Source organism: Phyllostomus discolor, chromosome 10, assembly GCF_004126475.2.
Source record: "Phyllostomus discolor isolate MPI-MPIP mPhyDis1 chromosome 10, mPhyDis1.pri.v3, whole genome shotgun sequence".
Taxonomy (NCBI): domain Eukaryota; kingdom Metazoa; phylum Chordata; class Mammalia; order Chiroptera; family Phyllostomidae; genus Phyllostomus; species Phyllostomus discolor.
In genome coordinates, this window is record NC_040912.2 from 19794217 (window position 1) to 19814270 (window position 20054).

General features: G+C 36.5%; 1 protein-coding gene across 1 annotated transcript in view; it reads left to right on the forward strand.

Moving 5' to 3' along the window:
• Positions 1–20054, forward strand: part of CRPPA (CDP-L-ribitol pyrophosphorylase A) — a 197088-nt gene that overhangs the window by 51062 nt on the left and 125972 nt on the right. The window contains exons 4-5 of the mRNA XM_028525859.2: positions 5848–5952; positions 11169–11214. Coding sequence (XP_028381660.1) covers positions 5848–5952; positions 11169–11214 — 151 coding nt within the window. The remainder of the gene's footprint in view (positions 1–5847; positions 5953–11168; positions 11215–20054) is intronic.

Consider the following 20054-nt stretch of genomic DNA (forward strand, 5'->3'; position numbering starts at 1 on the left):
AACCCCCTATAGCTAACCTTATACTTAATGATTAGAAACTAGAAGCTTCCCATTGAGATTAGGAACAAGGTAAGAATATCCCCTCTCACCATTGTTTAAAAACCTTTAACTGGAATTACCAGCTAATGAATAAGACAAGAAAAGAAAATAAGTGTTCTGTTTGAGAAGGACAGAACAAAATTTCCTTTGCAGATGACATAATTGTCTATGTAGAAAAGCTGGAATAAGTGACAAAAAACTTCTGGAACTAATAAGTGATGATAGAAATATTGCAAGATTCATAGTTAATATACAACACTCCATTGCTTTCCTATAGAACAGCAATGAACAGGTGAACTTTAAAATAAAAAACACAATACCATTTATATTAGTACCCCCCAAATTATACACTTAGTTATAAATCTAACAAAATGTGTACAAAGGCTATATGGACAAAACTACAAAAGTCTGATGAATGAAACCAAAGAAGAAATAAATGGAGAGATATTCCATGTTCATGGATAAGAAGACTCACTAATATCAAGATGTCAATTATTACAGCTTTTGATAAACTAATTATAAAGTTATATGTAGCAGAAGACCCAGAATAGCTAGTGCAATGTTGGAAGAGGACAAAAAGTTGGAACACTGAGACTACTCGACTTGAAGAATTACCGGAAAGCCAGAGCAATCAAGACAGTGTGGTATCAGCAAAAGAACAGACAAATCAGTCAATGGAACATAAAAGAGAGCTGAGAAATAGACCCACATAACAGAGTTAATTGATCTTTGTCAAAGAGCAAAGGCAGTACAATGGAGCAGAGCTAGTTATTTTAATAAATGGTATCGAAAACAACTGGACATCCACATGCCAAAAAAAATCTAGACACAGACTTTGCACCTGTGTGCAAAAATTAACTTAAAATGGATCATAGACCTTCACAAAAATTAACTTAAAATGGATCATAGACCTAACTGTAAAACATAGAACTAAAAATCCATAGAAGGTAACACAGGAGAAAACCATGATGACCTTGGATGTGGCAATAACTTTTTAGATATAACACCAAAGGGAATGATTTATGAAAGGATTTAAAATCTGGACTTCATTAAAATGAAAAACGTCTGCTCTGCAGAAGAATCTTAGAAGAGAATGAGAATACAAGACACAAGTTGAAGAATATATTTGCAAAAAACATATGTGATAAAGTATTGTTATATAAAATATACAAAGAACTCTTGAACTCAATAATAAAAAAATGAACAATTCAATTTCAATAAAAAGATAAAAGACCTGAGTAGACACTGCACTGAATAAGGTATGCAGGTGGCAAATCAGCATTTGGAAAGATGTTCCACATTATATATGTCATTAGGAAAATGCAAATTATAACAAAAACGAGGCATCCCTACACATCTGTCAGAATGGCCAAAATCCAGAACACCAACGCCTAATGCTGGTGAGGATGTGAAGTAACAAGTAGTCTCTCATTCATTGCTGGTGGAAAAGCAAAATGGTACATCCACTTGAGAAGAAAGTTTGACAGTTTCTTACAAAAGTAAACATACTCTTATTGTATGATCCAGCAATTTTACTCCTTCACATTTTGCCCAAGTAAGTGAAAATGTATGGCACATAAAAATGTACACATGAATGTTCATACTAGCTTTTTTCATAATTACCAGAACTTGGAAACAACCAAAGTGTCCTTCAGAATGTGAATGCATGCATGAACTGTGGTACATTCAGAAAATGGGGTATTATCCAGTGCTAAAGTATGGTTCATCAAGACACAAAAGACATGCAGGAACCTTAAATGCATTATGCTAAATAAAAGAAGCCAATTTGAACAGGCTATTGTATGATTTCAAGTATGTAACTTCCGGAAAAGGCAAAACTAGGGAGATAGGAGAGTATTCATGGCTGCCAAAGGTTGGGGGCAAGGAGGAGGGTGAATAGGAATACAGGATTTTTAGACGGTGAGAATGTTCTGTGTGATACCATAATGATAGATATATACCATTGTACGTTTGTGACAACCCATAGGACCTGAAACACTAAGAGTGAACCCTAATGTAAGCTGTGGGCTTTGGGTGATAATGATTTGCTGGTGTAAGTCCATTGATTTTAATAGATGTACCACACTGGCGTAGGGTTTTTAGAGTGGGCAAGGCTGTGAGTGGGTATGGGTAGGAGTATGTAGGAAATATCTGGACCTTCTGCCCAATTATGCTGTGAATCTAAAACTGATCCCCAAAGTTCATTAAAAAACTGAAAATAAAAATGAGCCTACAGGAATTTAAAATCTGTTGAGATCTGCAATGTTTGTAATAATCCATATTCCATCCTCAAAAATGATATATGTAGCTTTTCTGGGAGTATAGTTTTATGTTGACAGTGACCTTTGAAATTATAAAGAAACCATTTCGTCGTTTTTCTGATTTTTATTGTTGCTATTAAGAAATTTCAACTGATTCGGTTTTCTGCTTCTTTATAAGACTTCTTGTTTTTTCTGCTAATTGTACTTTCCTCTATTAACTTCTTCACTTCAAAAGAATTTTTAATTTGGAAACTCATGTTCTTTATTACTGCAGTTTAAAAAAAAATTATTCGGTTGTTTCCGTGCCTTACCCTTTTCTGCGCTGCCCTTTCGTTTTATTTTTCTTCTTATTATTTTGAACATACTGGACTTTGTGGTTGTCATCCTTTATTCTTTTCTCTCCCGTATTTCAGCTTCATGCCCTCTTAAATATTGTCCTTTCTTCCTTTGTGAGTATGAATACTTTTTCATTCTGGACTTTTTTTTTTAACCGCACAATTTCTAGTTCCTCCAAAGTATTCTTTGCCTTTTTAACTTATACTTCATGTTTGAGCTTTTCCTTGGGTTGCAGTGAAGTCTGGGCTTTCTGCTCATGTGTGTGTGTTGAAGACCCATTGGACTTGCTGCGTTTGAAGGTGCGGCTCATTGGCTACGAGCTTCACTGAAACGTGACTAGGAGGGACTGTGTGTTTGGGGACGTCTGACAATCGTGCCCTCAGTACTTCTGCCTGGGGAGAACATGCTTCAAGTTCAGGGAGGCATAGAGTTCTCTCAGCATCCGTGTGTGAGTGTGTTTGTGAGTATTTGTGTTTCACGTGATCAATTCTATCACTGTGGCTCCCATGCTGGATAATCAATGTTGACATCCATGGCCTTTGTTGATAAAAATCTGTCATCTTGCTGGTTATTTTCAATGTGTTCCATCTGTTGTTTTTCTCTTTTTTTCTGCCTGCCTTGTATTAATATCTTATTTTTTATGATTTCATCTTATCACTATTAACATCTTATTTTTAACTTAAAAATGTCTGTTAGTGATTGCTTTGAGTTTTGAATACATATCTACTCACAAGTCACCTTTATGCCACTTCATGAACTCCCAGTAGTGTGGTGCTGAAGAGGAGCCCGGAAGTGGGTACAAACTCCAGCGGGACTGTGGCTCCTGGAGGTTCTGTAATCTGTATCCCCCTAGTAGCCTCTGCTCAGTAGTTAGCATTTGTAGACCCTTTTTAGCTGATTTCTTCTCACCTGCCTGTATGGCACCCAGTGTCATTTCCTTTGATGTTCTGCCATATGTGACCTGGTGACGGCATCCTCTCTCTCCTTGGTGGGGCGGGGGGTGGATGCCTTTTTTTTTTAAATTTAAGGCTACTTGATTTTCTTGCAGCCTCTGGGTTCAAGAAAAAGTGGTGCTTATGTAGTTTATCTGCTTTTTCTTTTGTTCAGAAATGAGCATCATTTTTTTCAACTTTCCATATCCTAGACAAAAGTTGAAACCAACATCAATGTTCTTGAGACTCAAAAGTTCAGAATTTAATTTGTCAGAAAGCATGCATTTTTTTTTAACTCACTGTGAAAGCAAGGTTTTATTGCCAAAAAATTACCAAAAAATTCCATAAACAATTGTAATAATAGTCCATACCATGAGTGACAAGTTCAGGCTACCTTTTCTGCCAATACTGCTTAGCCTCTATATCTGATTTATATTTCGTATATACATGACCCATAATTTTCCATGCTTCCCACTGACCCTGGTGACTGGAATCCTAAAGACTTCATGCAATTTATAGGCTGTTGCCGTCTTGGCTGGTACATCATGTGGCTGGCAGGAGTACCTCATCAAGTAATATTCCCTCATCAGCTGGGATGGAAAGGAGGCAGCTGTTCCAATGGGCTCCTCCTGGCATGAACTTTATGAGCACTTTTAAGGCTGTCCACAGATAGACGTGTTCAGTATCTTGCCTCCGGAGAGAGTCAGGAAAAGCGTCACTGCTAGTCCCCTTTGGGATTTTACCATGGGTTAAAGAGAAAACTCTGTCCACTGTACATACATGTCACTCATGTACGGGTAGATGGGACTGTGCAGACGCTGGAAGTACAAAGCAGGGGTTTACCAAAATTTGTCTTAACTTATTTGAATGTAACTACTACTGATAATGAAATGAAAATGTGTAAGAAACATGTCGTGTTATATCATATAGCAGAATAGAACATTTAAACTGAGACCGTTCTGGTCAATTTGGGACTCTACATATATCTGATGGTTATATTTCCTTGTACATTAACTTTATGAACAATTACAGTTAGGGCTTTGTAACCTCCTTTATGATAAAATAGCATTGGCAAAGGATGCTGAATGTCATAATTATATTTACTGCCTTCTTGCTGTCTTTGTTACATGATTATACTCTTGTCTAAAATGCAAATCTGGCCCTGGCTGGTGTGGCTCGGTGGATTGAGCACTGGCCTGCAAACCAAAGAGTCGCTGGTTGGATTCCCAGGGTGCCGGCCAGGTCCCCAGTAGGGGCTGTGCGAGAGGCAACCACTCATTGATGTTTCTCTCCCTCCCTTTCTCCTTCCTGTCCTGTCTCTCTAAAAATAAATAAATAAAACCTTTAAAAAAATAAAATGCAAATCTGAAACCTCTGTATCGTTTGTATGGTGCCTTTTGCCTTAAAGGTATTCATTTCCTCCAGTCTTATTCAGTCTTTAAAAGGAGATCAGAGACCATTTCCTCTGCCAGGCCTTCCCTGAAGTCCTCCCTTAGCGTTCTGTGTTTTATCCCCTGGCCTGCTTCTGGATGTTCCTCTGGGGCTGCATCTGTCACACTGTGCTGCAAAATATTTGTTAGAAATCAGCCCCCCTTCTAGGCTTGAGTTCCTTGAGGACACAATATATGTCTCATTTATGTTTACATGCTGGCACTTAATATAAAGCTTGGACATAACAGGCACTTAATATCATTCAGCTGATTTGTATTTTGTTGGTCATTTTAATGGTTCTGCTTCATAAGCTTAAACATGGTGTTTGTATTTTACCAAATCTCTGAGAGACCTTTGCAAAACTGTGTCCAGTTTTAGAATCAAAATATAAATCTTTTAAAAAGGGTATGTTGATATTTAAAATATTAAGGTGAATAATAAAGTTATGACTATAAATGTAAATTGACATAAATACAAGGTAGGGGATTTGAAGTTTCATGAATATATATTTTGTTAATCAAATTATAATATGGTAATCCTTAGCCATCCCTTCAGGCATTTTAGAAACATGTTTGGGAAGGAAGCTTATGAGTAAAGGAAATTAAGTATTATGTTTATCTGACACCCGAAACGATGGAGGAAGTTTGAGACTTTTATAATTGCAACAGTCCTGTTTTCTACTGGCTTTTAGGGCATGGGGAAAATTATTCTGAAACTTGAATAATCAGTAGCTAATTAAAGAGCTTGGGAGTTCTCTGGGCTCTTTCTTTTCTTGGTGCAATTGATTATGCATAGTTTCATTTAAAATTATATTTTAACTTACTAACTCTTTTTCTGTTATTACTCAGTGTAGTGACTACGACCTGGAATTTGGAACTGAGTGTTTGCAGTTGGCTCTAAAATATTGTCATGTTAAAGCCAAACTTGTGGAAGGATCACCTGATCTCTGGAAGGTAATGGAGCTGGTACATTGTTCTGGGTCTTGTTCATGCTTATGTTATTCTTAAGGACATATGGTGCAAGTACAAACACTTCCAGGGCTTTAGGAAATGGAGAAGTAGCATAAAAATACTTGGTTTCATACTGAATTTTTCTGGGAGAAAAGGTGTGTGTGTGTGTCTGTGTCTGCATATATTACAGGAATTAAGAGTCCCACTGGGTTTTCTGAGCCATTAAAGTATAGTATCATTTCTATAGCTTGTTCAGAAGAAAATTCACTTTGTCATAATTTATTCAAACAAATTCCACTTAGCCAGTAAGATTGTTTCATTCATATTTTTTTCTTGTTCTCTGTATGTATCCTTTTCCTCTGTTGCCTTACTCTCAGCTGGGTTTGAGGAGGGAGCTCTGCTCTGCACAGTAGCCCTGGGTGGGAGCCCCAACCTGACTGGGTTGAAAGAATACCTGCACAGTTGTCACCCAGTGTTGTGAGACAAGACATTTCTGTTGCTTTAAGCCACTCAGTTTGGGCTTATTATAAAGCCCTAAGAAACTCCTGCGCATACCAAAGGGTGACACACTCATAGGCCCAGAGTAATCATCTTTCTAGTATCACTTTCCAAACAGGGAGGGAGGGAGGGAAGGAAGCCCCCCTCTTATGAATGATATTTGAATAATGATGTATCTTAACAGGATCTTGGATTCTAAAGGGGCATGTAATGTGATGGGTTGGGCAAAATGCCTACCACATGACAGTTATGAGGCCTTTTTTAGGTACCGCATTTATTCTGTTAAGTGAGATGAAATTACTTTGAGTATAAGTATTGCAGTTGTTTCTGGTTCCCTATTCCAACCTGCCTCCTATCTTTCATTATTTTCCACCTTTATCTTTTTGATACTTTCCTAGCTATTTATTAAGCCCCATTTAGCCTCTTGTCATGGCATTGTATGAGTTGTCTTTTGTATAGGCTTCTAATTTAATTAATTTTGTGGTCTTGCTATTTTGTGTGGATAAAGATTATTTCAGTTGCTTTTAAACCAAAGCAATGGAATCCACCCTTTGACTTTAGTGTTCTAATTCTATAATAATTCCAAAGGTGCTACCATTTTTTTTAAACTTAGATTTGAGGGCAGATTTCGTATAATTAGTCTAAAACCGGTACTGGACTCGGCCGGCAATGCCAGGCACTCTACCTGGAACATGATTCAGAAACCTGACACAGTGAAGAACGCATTTCAGGAGGCATGTCAGTGCCATGAAGCAGCAAAGCAAGGAAGGTTCGGAAGTCCAGGGCCAGGGCACCTTCCCCTGCCTCTCCGAGGTCAGGGCGTTCACGCCAGGTGGTGTGAGGAATGGCCAGGACTGTTATTCTAACTGACACCAGAAATCCCAGGAGGGTTATTGTTTTGTATTTTACATACTTTTTTTACACAAGTAGAGGAAAAAAGTAAACATTCAGAGTCGATGCTAGCCCTCTTACAGCAGATACTGAGGGGCCTCAGTTTGTTTAGATGACCATGCAGAGTAGAGGGCATCTCCATGCACGACCAACCGCCTCCCCAGAGAGCGACCAAGCACAGAGGAGTGTAGGGTTGATGCCCAGGAGCAGCTACCAGCTCGCATGCTTTCTGAGTGGCGGTGCCTTGCCAGGCCAGAGTGAACACGTACTCACTTCAGTGAGCCCTCACCTAGCCTACAGAAGACCGTTTATTTCTTTGTAATTATACCATGGTTTTGGTCCCAATATAATTAACTATTTGGTCCCTTACTACACCATACAGACCTAATTGAACAGACATCTTGTTTCTAATGGCTAAAATCATCCCCAAGGCTTGACAGATTTAGGAAAGATTTATAGCCAGTTATTTAAGAGATTCAACTCTGTCCCATAGTCTGAAAATATTTCTTTAGAAAAGAGTTTCTGAAGTGTTCAAGTCATCACAATATTACTAGAATGGATGACTTTTGATGATTCCTTTTGATATGAACTACTTTTTTTTAAAGATCCAAGTGTTACAACATCTTTGTTGAGAACAAAAGAAACACAATAGTCTCTCACTTTTGGCCTTTTTTCTTTAACCTCATACATACACTGTGGCGGCATCATTTTTCTTTAGAAGTTTTCATTTAGTTACCCAGTATTTTCACCATAGATGCAATCGATGAAATGGAAATAAATGTAATAAATATTACCATCTGATCTAAATTTGTATCTAATAAACATTCCATATATTTAAGATTTTCTGGCTCCTAATTATTGTGGTTCTATGCTTGTTTTCTCATTAGATGAAAGACAGGAGAACATTGAATGTAGTGCCAGCTAACTCATGTAAGACGGTAGCCAATTAGATTTGGCTCTAAAAAGTCTAATTTATGATACTGAGCGTCAACACAGATGGAGCAACGCAGAGAAGGAGGAACAGTTTTTGTGTTTTTTTGGTGCTCATCTTGAGGTAGCTGAGATAGCCCTGGCCTAAGGAGTTGGAAGAAAACTATCTCTGTGGCTCTTGGTTTAGGGTTTTTCTTCATTGAAAAAAATATGTATGTTAGCTAACCATTTTACTCCGATGAAATATTGCACCGAAGCACAGTGGGACAATACAGACAACCACTGACCTTCACTACATGAGCAGCAGATGTGGGGCTCAGGGTCTCTGCTGCTCAGAGCACCAACCTGGTCTGCAGGTGGCCCCTGAGGCCGTGATGGACGCAGTGTGAGAACCAGTGAATCAGAGGACTGAGGCTCTCTTCCATCACTGCAGGGCTGATTTTTCAAAAAAAAAAAATTCTATTATATAAAGACAAAGAGAAACTGTAGAACATGCTGACAGAAGAAGATCAACTTCAAAACTGATTATTAAAGTGTTTTGAAATTAAAAATAAGGAAAGGGTAACCCATATTACTGTAAGAGTTTGGCAGGAAGAGAATAATTCATCAGTGGAGAACTACATTTCTTGGTGCTTTCGCCTTTGATGTATGTTAGATATTTTATTTGGACAAAAATAAGGCTGTTTTAAACACAGTACTTTACAAGTTTGTCAGAAATATTTTGTAGTTTAGTTTCATTAATTCAATGTTTAGGAGTATAGAGTGCTTAAGAAGTATAGTGGAGATATTCAATAAAGCTTTATACTGAAGATATTAATAAAGTACAAAGTCTTTAATCAGAATATCAGTAGGTGTCCACAGCCTACAGGAAAAAGTAGACAGAAAAGGAAATTGAGGAGTCTTTCTTGCTTATACAGTTAAGAAAGGAACTTTGGGTAATAAAAACATGTATTTAATTCATAAGACTGACTCCAGTATAAAAATGTTGTCTTGCAAGTATGCTAGAAAAAACATTTTAGTTTTTGAAAGCAAGTTTTCTTTAAATTTAAAAACCCATCATTAATGTTTATTTAAAAAAAAAAGGTACCTTCACAATTCTATTTTAAATTGGAATGCAGTGTTAATCCCGCAACAAAAGCAGGAAGGGATGAAAAATGAATAATGGTAATTAACTATGTTCCCATTAATTTCTGAGTTTACTCTACACAGCAGAAAGTTATAGAAGAAAAGCATTTTCTCATTTAAATTGCAAACATCGTTACTTATTTAATTCTTATAAGAAAAATTTCTCCATTAAAATGCAGTTGTTACAAGTGAAGCTTTCCTCATTCTTTTGATTGCTCTATTGCCAGCACTTGGAACAGGACTTAGAACACAGTAGTTACTTGATAAATATTTTTTGAATGAATGAATGAGATCTATACATTCTTTAATTTGGTAAAATGCATACCATGAACCTTTAAAGGTATGTTTTCTACTGATATTTCCCCCAGATAATAGAATTACACTTTGGATCAGTAACTACTGTATACAGTACTAGTTTCGGTTGGACATGTGCTTGTTTTAGAGATAATGTAGCTGTGTCACATTTCATTTAAATAGATTAGTTGAGTGCTTGAACAACTTGTCATCTGTCTTACAAATTAACTGCTATTTTATTTTTTAAAAGATTTTATTTATTTATTTTTAGACAGAAGGAAAGGGAGGGAGAAGGAAAGGGAGAGAAACATCAATGTGTGGTTGCCTATCATGTGCCCCCGCCTCCCGCCCCGCAACTGGGGACCTGGCCTGCAACCCAGGCATGTGCCCTGTCTGAGAATTGAACCAGTGACCCATTGGTTCCCAGGTTGGCATTCAATCCACTGAGCCACACCAGCCAGGGCTAACTGCTCCTTTAATTCTGGACTGTAGTTTTGGACTAGGATTTACTTGCTATGATAAAGGCACAACACAGGAATCTATTTTGGGTAGAAATATCCTGAGCTACTTGAGCTGAACAACATTTCTACATGCCTAGATATGAGATAATTTGGAGGAGAAAAGTTTGAATTGTAAGCATAGACAGGTACTAATTTGATGACTACTTTTCGAAGTGGATTTTTTAGACCATTAGCATCAGCATCATCTGGGCACTTGATCGGTGAGTTCCTAAGACCTTGGTGTTATTAGTATAGTTCATTATTTACTGCGTTTTCAGCTCTGTGAGATGGGAGAAATAATTCTGCAGTGCAATGCACCTGACATGTTCTATGCCTAAGCTCACTGGATGTGGCCTGGGAAGTATCTCCCATAGGACCAGGTTCTGTTACATTACAAAGAGCAGGTTATAATTGCAAGGAGGCTGTGTGTTTGTAAGGAAAGATTGTGATTGTTCTTAGGGTGGTGTCTTCCATGCTCTTTTTATCAGGGCCATAAAATCCTTACAAGGTGAACCTTACCTGGGTATATACAGTTACACTCAATTCAGAAGGAACTCCCTTCTTACTGTGAATTGATTTTTGGGAATTTCCTCATTTCAACTAAAAATGCAATTTGGTGATTTTTGTTACACTTACCCTTTTTTTCTTTTCAAAGTAAGACCTTACTGTTAAACAATAATGCTAAAACTTTTATTTAAATACGACCACATATTCTTTGATATAATACTTCAGTTACATTAATAAGATTTTGGTAAACACTTCCATATAGTATCTCTATTTATTTAAATATTGAAAAAACTTCCACCATTCATAGAAATAGGATACATTATTCTGAATTTGCTGATGTCGTAATTTAGAAATTGTCAGTATTAATGTGTTTATAGTTTCTCCAAAATCAAGAATTTCCTTGGGGGCATAATTTTATTGCTTTCACATTCCTTCCTGCTCTGTTAAGTCTAATGAGGTTTATCTGTCCTTTAGGTGACCTACAAACGCGATTTGTATGCAGCTGAATCGATTATTAAGGGTATGTTTGGCCTTGTGACTCTCAGTTCCTGTGTTTCAAAAATGTAAGCCAGTTCAGGATTTCTCATGACATTTTAGATCTCCAAATTCTCAGAAGTATAAATGCCTGCAGGCCGTGGAAGTCTGTGATTTGCTTTTTTGAAAAATAATTACATTTTGTTTTGTTTCCCGCCTGTGGAATATCACTTATTATGTATGACTTATGTCATATTGGTTTTGTTTTACTTTTTATAAAGGAAATGCTTTATTAATTTGAAAAAAGTATGGGACATTGGCACTATTAGAAGTAAGAACTGATATTTTAATATATCTATAAAGATTTTATATTTTACTTTTACTAGTAAGAGAACTGATACTCCCATCACTGTAAAAGCAACACATTAGATAACATCTTTTGTAGGAAACGTTTTTTTTCCCAAAATATGGAAATTGGACTGAATGGTGGGTGTTTGTTTTCTTTTAAAAAAACCTTTTATTGTTGTTCAAGTACAGTTGTCCTCATCTTTCCTCCTGGTTTTGACAATGACTAATTTTGTTTTGTAATTTTAGATATTACACATGTAGTAATGCCTTTCTCATTCCTTTTCATCTCTATGACTGTAAGGTCCCTATTACACAGAGGTAGTTTATTTGCTAGTCAACAATTATTTATTGCTGTGCTTCCCACGGTGCTAGGAATGTAATGGTGACACACACACAGGACATTCATTCTGTGATTTTGCAGCCTCCGTTGCTTCAAGTCAAACTTTCTTCACCTTGGCATTAGTGGCACTTTTGGCTGAGTAATTCCTGGTTGAGGGCTCTGTTTCCTGCATGGGGTTGTTGAGCTGCATGCCTGGCCTCTGCTCACTAGGTTACAGAAGCATCCTCCCTCCCTGCCCTCCCTGTGGTGTGGACATCAGAGATGTCTTCTGACAGCAGCACTCTTTTAAAGATACGGTCCTAGCAGAAATCAGAGGGCCCTCCCCCAATCCTGAAGCAGGTGTTGTGCTTCACAAGGTTAGTAACCGACTCTTTCAAAAACAGGTTAAGTACCGACCTGTGTGCTCAGTTTTTGAGAGGTGAACTTGTAGGCTTGGTTGGGAGATGAACTTGTAAATTCAAACTTTGAAGTTGAAAAAAACAAACAAACCAACCCCTGAATCTTAATTCTGAATGCATCAGGTTATTATAACATTTTGGGAAACCAGCTGTTTAACAATCAATTGGCTTCATATTCAGAAAATGAAAATTTTTCTCTGGTCATGACCTTCTATATTTATAGTTTAGCCTCAAGTTTTTGTCCTTTAAGAATACTGTGTTTCAGACCATTAATGTAATTTGTGTATCAGTGTGTGTAAACAGATCACCTATAGCTATAAATCAAAATGTTGACATATTTACATATGAACCAGGAGATGTATAAACATTACTCTGGAGAAGTTGACTAAACCATGATGTGGTTGAGTTACATTCTCAACACAAGAAAATAAAAAACTCAGTTTGCTTTCTACAAAGTCATATTCCTGTTACCTAGGTCAAATGGAAACAATCTGTTTTGTGAATAGTTAGTTTAGCGAGTGGTTCAACTGGGAATTTTACACACTTCTGCCTATACATTAGCAGAGCAGGCTTCTTATCATGTAAAAGCCTACATGGTAAGTGTAATTATAGAGGCTATAATTTTGGAAATTGTTTGCAGAGAGAAATTGATTTCCTTATTTAGGTAACATGACCTACTATACTCCTTCTATTTTTGAGGTATTTTAGAAGTATTCTACTTTTACTCTCAGGGAAAGCCTGATTTAGACCAACAGTCTCCCAGTGTCTCCTTATGCTCTAGGGTGTGCATTTCTACTCATTCCCAACAGGGTCTGGTGTCGCTTGTGCACTTTGAGGACCGCCGCTCTGGGGCCCTCCTACCCTCCGTGTGGGCCAGCAGTGTTCTGATGACCTGAGAACTGGATTATGGAACATCTGGCCCCACCACATTAAGTTAGAATCTGCATGTTAACAAAAACTCTGATTAGTTTGTACATTGAATTCTGGAAGCATCCCTCCTGATTGCTCTTCATAGTTTATTTCTTTCCAAATAGTATATTTTACATCAAGAGCTTGACATCTTAGTATGTTCTGTCAGCTCCAGATGCTTTTTTGTTCAACTGTGATTGCTACTTGCCTCCATGGACTTGCACTAATACTACCTCTGAGGTCCAATGGGTAGAAGTTCCTCTGGGCAGAGGAAAGAGAAAATTCTTGGATTTTTAAAACTGAAGTTCCAAAATATAATATGGTATAGAGCCAGCTAACTGTCTGAACTGTATATTTACCTGTTTGCCTTTTCCTACAGTGTGTTCAAAGTATTTTTTAGGCATTTCCACCACATGGCATTTATTGGTATTTACTTTGTGCCAATCATTGTTTAAAGCATTTTATGTGTATTTCTACTTGCTTTTCCAAGAACACAGCAATGTAAGTAGTGTTATTGTTTCCATGTTATAGCACATCCAAGGGTTCTAAGCAAATTCTGACTTAAGAAGGATAGAAAATACATTTTTCAAAACAGCTTTCCACGTCAGGTGGTTTACCTTTTTATACCGCTTGTCTCCCTTTGATTCCTTAAGCAAAAATTGTTCAGATTCCCTTCTATTAAATCCTGGGGCTATGCGTGTTTTGGAACTTGGAATACTTTATATTTTCCAAAGCTACTGCATTCCACCACATATTATGCCACATCATCAGTGGGATTTGGGACCCTGCCACATAATGAGACTTGAAATGCCTAAGTGTTTACATTTAGTGCAGGAGTAGTAACTATAAAGCATCTAGCCAGTTCAAATTCAGGACTGATTTTGCCACCAAATTTATATAGTGCAACACCTTAAAAAATGTATTTTAAGAACTCTTTGGATTTCAGCACCACCCATAACTTGGTGTGAAGCTCTTTCAGGTTGTGAATCAATGAAGGCGGGAAGAATGTCTAGTCTTTTCTCTTTTCTGCCCTCTAACATTGAGCTGAATTGAATTGAGTAGCCTGTTAAAGGGTGCGGCTACACTTTTTTCCCCCTTGCAGATTGGGAACAGATGCACATTGGGACCTAGTGAATCTATCCCAATATCATGTATCTTTTTAATTTTCTTTTTTAAAAGAAAGATGATATGATATCTGATTATGCATTTTTGTCCAGGTATAAAACCAGGACTTGGAGCATATGGCAGGGACTTTGTATGTGTTATCTCATTTACTTACAAAAATGAGGTGCTGTAGATGTTGTCGTTCCCATTTGCAGGTGGGAACAGTGAGACTTAGATGGACTAGGTACTGTCCTCTGGGTCACACAGTAAGATCAAGACCCACATTTTAAACCAGGGTCTCCCTTTTCTTGAGTCTGACTCTACTCTGGGACTTGGCCACTTTGCACCTCTGAGTTATGGAGCTACTCATGCTGACCACTAAAGTGGACACTGGATTTAGTATCTCTCTTTGGTGGGTACAGTGAATGGCTTGTACAGTTCAGCCTGCCCAACTCTGATTCTGTTTGGTTAAAACTGTTATCTTCAGTGGGCCTGATGAAGAATAATCACACAGTCAGGACTCAAGATGTTTTCTGCCAGTACTATGCTCAGCACATAGTAGTCTTCTAGAAAGTGTGAGAAAAACCTGTAACATTGAAATGGATGATCTAGATAGCAACACAGAAAGAGGAAAGGTTAAAATTCAAAATCAGAATAATACTTTTAAAATGACTGGTTTGATACTGGTTTAGTTTATTTTTTCTTTTTGTGCTGATTCTGGTAGTTTAGCATTTATTACCTAGACACAACAGTGTTTCTATTCTATGATGGAATTCTTTTTTTTTCCCATGCTGTGATATGAGTGCTTAATATTCTGTAAGTTGTTCTCCCTGAGCTGTTTTTACTTGAATACCAGTTATTGCTGGTTAAAAAATTATATTTGATGTAACTATTTTCTTGTTTAGTTTTTTCAGACTTATATAAAACAGTTATTTGATAAATGTCATGTCTTGCAAAAGCATTTAGTAATCTAAAATTTGCTTGTCACTACAATAGCATGTATATTTTAGTTCATCCTGATTTATGTTCAAGTCTGTACTTTCAGTTTACTATGGAATTTTGATGCAGCTAATTTTAGATAAGCTTTTGAATAAGATCCTCAAATTGTGATTTATAACAAGACTCAAAATCTGACTTTTATTTTATGTTGTTAGAGAAGTGTTATTTTTAACATTACTTTTTTACTTACCTAGGTTTTTATTTATAGTAAACAATTCAATAATAGGGAGCATACATAAAGCAGCATCCCCGTATTTCTCTTTCACATGTTGTCTGCATTGAAAAATGTACAGTTAATAACAAATTTACTGTTAATAAAGCATTCTTAAATTTTTTTGAGGCAGAGAGTTGGCTTTGGTCATTTCTCTGTAATGTTTATCCCTTTTAGGCTTTGACTATGAGTGAAATTTTAAACATAAACTTTTCTAGGGAGTAGTGTGATTAATTGGCACAAGACACTGGCTGACTGATAAGTGTATAAACAGCCACTTAACAAAGAGGTATTGTGCTTTTGACGCACAAGCTGGCTGAGCCCACCCAAGCCTGCTCTGGATGCTCAAACATATCCAAACTATCAAAGTGATAACAGATGCCAGCAGTAAATACTTTATCTAGACTTGCACACGCCAAACAGTTCCAACCCACATTTGATTTAATATGCTGACCTGATCCTGGCAAAATGATCAATATTCTGGTCTTCTAAGAAGAAAAGTCTCTATTGAACTTCTAAATAGATGATTGTATTCATTTTCTACCACCATTCCTCCTCAGATCTTTTAATATATTTAATTTTGTTAAGAGTGTTTTTGAACTTACTATATTTTGTTCTTTCCTGGTTATGATTGTACAAACCCAAGTGAACGTGTGATACACAAAAGCCTCATGGTATCTCTTTTCAAATAGTGGTTTATATAAAAATGGAAAAATAAAATAGCTAAAATTTAAAATTATTTTGTTTTTAACTGCCTTTATTTAATATTAGTTAAAATGGTTAATATTAATGTTCATGTAAAAATTCATGTTTTTCCCAGTCATTATGCATGTTTTTTATTTAACAAAGCACTTTATTTTAATGGAAATTAATTGAATTTGATTTCTTAGTCAAATCACATCTCCTATTGGTTCAGAAATTTAGACTATATACCGAAAATCACATCTCCTATTGGTTCAGAAATTTAGACTATATACCGAAAATACATTTTTATTTTCAGCCTCAGTGATAGAAGTGATACCTTTTAATGTTAAGTACTTATAAAGTCAAGATATAAATTCTCAAATACCTGCTTTATATATATATATATACATATACATACTGTACTATATATATATATATTTTTTTTAATCTTTTTTATTTTTAGAGAGGGGAAGGGAAAGAGGGAAACATCATATGTGGTTGCCTCTTGTGCACCCCCTATTGGGGACCTGGCTTGCAACCCAGGCATGTGCCTTGACTGGGAATCGAACTGGTGACCCTGTAGTTTGCAGGCAGCAGCATTCAAGCCACTGAGCCACACCAGCCAGGACCTGCTTTTTTATATTTTATACAGTTAAAATTATTGTACCAGTAGGGAAGCAATTGAATCTTTTGTGCTTATATTGTACATTGAAAGTAGCTGAATGTACTTTTAAATGGGCTCTGTCTTAAAGAATATAAAATAAAATCACATTTGAATATAATTGATTCTGTGTTATGGGAAAAGATGACTCATTATGTCCCAGTGCATATTTATACATATGAAGAAACTAATGCCTTAATCGTTTAGTGACCCATTAATATTTTCACTTAAAATCATGGCATGTTATGTGAAAAGTATTTTGTAAATTTTTAAATCAAATTGAAAAAGTGAGACACTTTAAATCAAGTTTTCTACATCTGTAACTGGATGGTATTTTGCATCTGTGGGAGTCTTCATCAAATTGTTATTGTTAAATACTCAATGATGGCACCATTTGTGTTATTAACTATGCTTTTCGGACAATGCAAAGTGACAGCTAAGATTTACATGGAAACTGTGATTTTTGATGTCTGCCTTTTGACTGTGCTGCTTCATTTCCCAAATTTTCACACTAATACCATGAGTTCTTTGTACATAATATAGTTTTTGTTCCTCTCTCTCTTGAAAATAATAGTGCTATGACTCTACCCTACGCTGATCTGTAAGAACATTTGCGTCAAGCTTTAATTAATCAGAATAGGAAGATTACAGTGTGATTTAATAGCGGTTTGGTTTCCTTGGAGTATTGTTAAAATATTCAATTGGAAAGTTAAATATTTGGGTCCAGATTAGAAAAAGTAGAGTTCACTTTTTTGGTTTAATTTTATAATTTTAAATTTGTCATTAGTGGGATGTGAATGCAAACATAGTCAAGTAAATTAGCCATGATGAAAAGCTTCTAAGACCACAGTACAGTGCTAAGCAGCTAGCTAAACAAGACCTGATAACAGTCAAAAGCCAGCCAGTTATATTTTACTCTGATGTAGGTAGGGAAAAAAAAACCAACAACAAAAAATCCAAACATGACATTTTTGCTCAAAGCAATTATACATTTTGTAAATGTACTGATGAGTCACTAGCACTTCCTTTAAATTTATTTCTCTTTTAATTGAGAAAGAATATATACTTTGAAAAGAAAAAAGAGTACTTCATCATTCACTTGGAAAATGGTAATATAGGTACATGTAAAAACATGTGCAGGAAACAAGATGTCACAGGTCTGCTCTTCACTTTTAGTTGTAAGGTAGGAAACTTCATCCTGTATTTAGTGACTCATTTACAAATGCGGTTAAGATCTGATATAAAACATCTCTTTTGAAAAATCTGCCTACATACCATTGCCCTCCAGTTGAAACATGTGCAGTCAGCAGTAGAGCTAACTTCTCGGAAGGCCACTTTGACCCTTTAATGCGGGGTGTATGGTTCTCCCGTGGGTCTCTGTCTGCTGCCCCATTGTCCACTTGTCCTATGGCAGTGGCTTGTCGGCTGCTTTTCCTGAGTTGCCTGCCGTCCCCTCTGAACATTGGGGTGCATAGGTTCTTTTGGATTGTTGTTTCAGGGTTCTTAGGATATACCCCCAGCAATGGAATTGCGAGGTCAAAAGGCAGTTCTATTTTTAGTAACACTACTTTAAAATATCCCATGTGAGACAGAAAATGGATCCTGCAGATTGGCTTTTGATTGAAGGAACTCCACAGAATAGAAGATAACTGCCCTTCCTTTGAATGGAGTAGGGCTTCAAACATCTTTTGCAAAGGATTATAGTTGGATTCGATATAGTTGTTTCTTATTTACCTCAGAACACTAACATTTTAGGTCAGAGATCAGTATAGTGGATAATGAGACCTTATGGAAGTCACGGTGTTGAATGTTTTCAAGAAAACTGAAGGCTGGCTTCTTGATTTTTTTCCGCACTTGCTTGTGGGACTAACATACTGTTTAAGCTTGTCTCTCCTCCATGCTATTTGAAAATTCCTTGTAAAATACAGACACCATCCTGAGCACTCATAAGTCTCTACTGATGATTAATTGATGGAGGTGTATATCTAGATGTGTTTTCTCTTTAATATGGCAGTGTATCTGCCATGCAGCAAAGAGGAAGCTGTGTAAGTCAGAAATTGTACATATCACTATTTTGTGAAGTTAAATGAAAAGATCCCAAACTGTACCTATTTTTTTTTAACCTTTGGATGAAGCCGGTGTAGTTTATGTGTACCAAGAGGAACTATTGAAAGATGAGTATATTACAAATTAAATTTTGGTCTCATTCATAAACTTTTATGAAGGACTTTAGTTAAAATACCATTGGAATTAAACACTTATGAAAACACATTGTGGAGTGCTAAAAAGGGTTGCATTAGAGAAACAGAATGGACAGGAGAGATGGCGGTAAGAGAGGATATTACCGAAATACACAGGATGTGCTCCAATATCACTTGGCACACAAAGAACCAGGAAAACCTAAACTCACAGGGGAAAGAACAATCAATACATACCCATGCTGGGAATACATAGGTGTTGGGATTATCTGACAAATACTTTAAAGCACTGATTTAAAAAATGCTACAAGAAATATGGGGGAATCCTTGTAGAAAAATTAGATACTTTTCAATTACACTTCACATTCAATATTATTTAATACTAGTTTCAGGTGTATAGGATAGTGGTTATACAATCACGGGAATGCTTTTGAAATGAAAGACAGGAAATCTCAGCAAAGGCATAGAGAACACAAAGAAGAGCCAAATGGAAATTTAGAACTGGAAAAAATTACAATAACCAAAATAAAAAACAGAATATGGGTGACAGAGAAAGTGCCAGTAAAGTTAATTATATCATCAGATTTTTTTTAGTCTGAACTACAGAATGAAAAGAGATTGGGGGAAAAATAAATAGTACTGAGTATAGGTGGGAATGCAACATTTAATCTCAGTTCTGGAAAAAGAGGAGAGAGTACAGTATAGGAAAAAGAATTCCCTGGCTGATGTGGCTCAGTGGATTGAGTGCTGGCCTGCAAACCAAAGGGTTGCTTGTTTGATTCCCAGTCAGGGCACATGCCTTGGTTGCAGGCCATATCCCCAGTAGGGGGCACACAAGAGGCAACCACACATTGTTTCTCTCTCTCCTTCCTTTCCCCTCTGACTAAAAATAAATAAATAAAATCTTTAAAAAAAAGAAAAATATTTTAAGGAATTCTAAATTAAAAATAAAGCCCCAAATTTGGTTAAAGACATAAATCTACAGACTCAAGAAGCTCAGGTAGCTCCAACACGGTACCCCAAAGAAATCCACA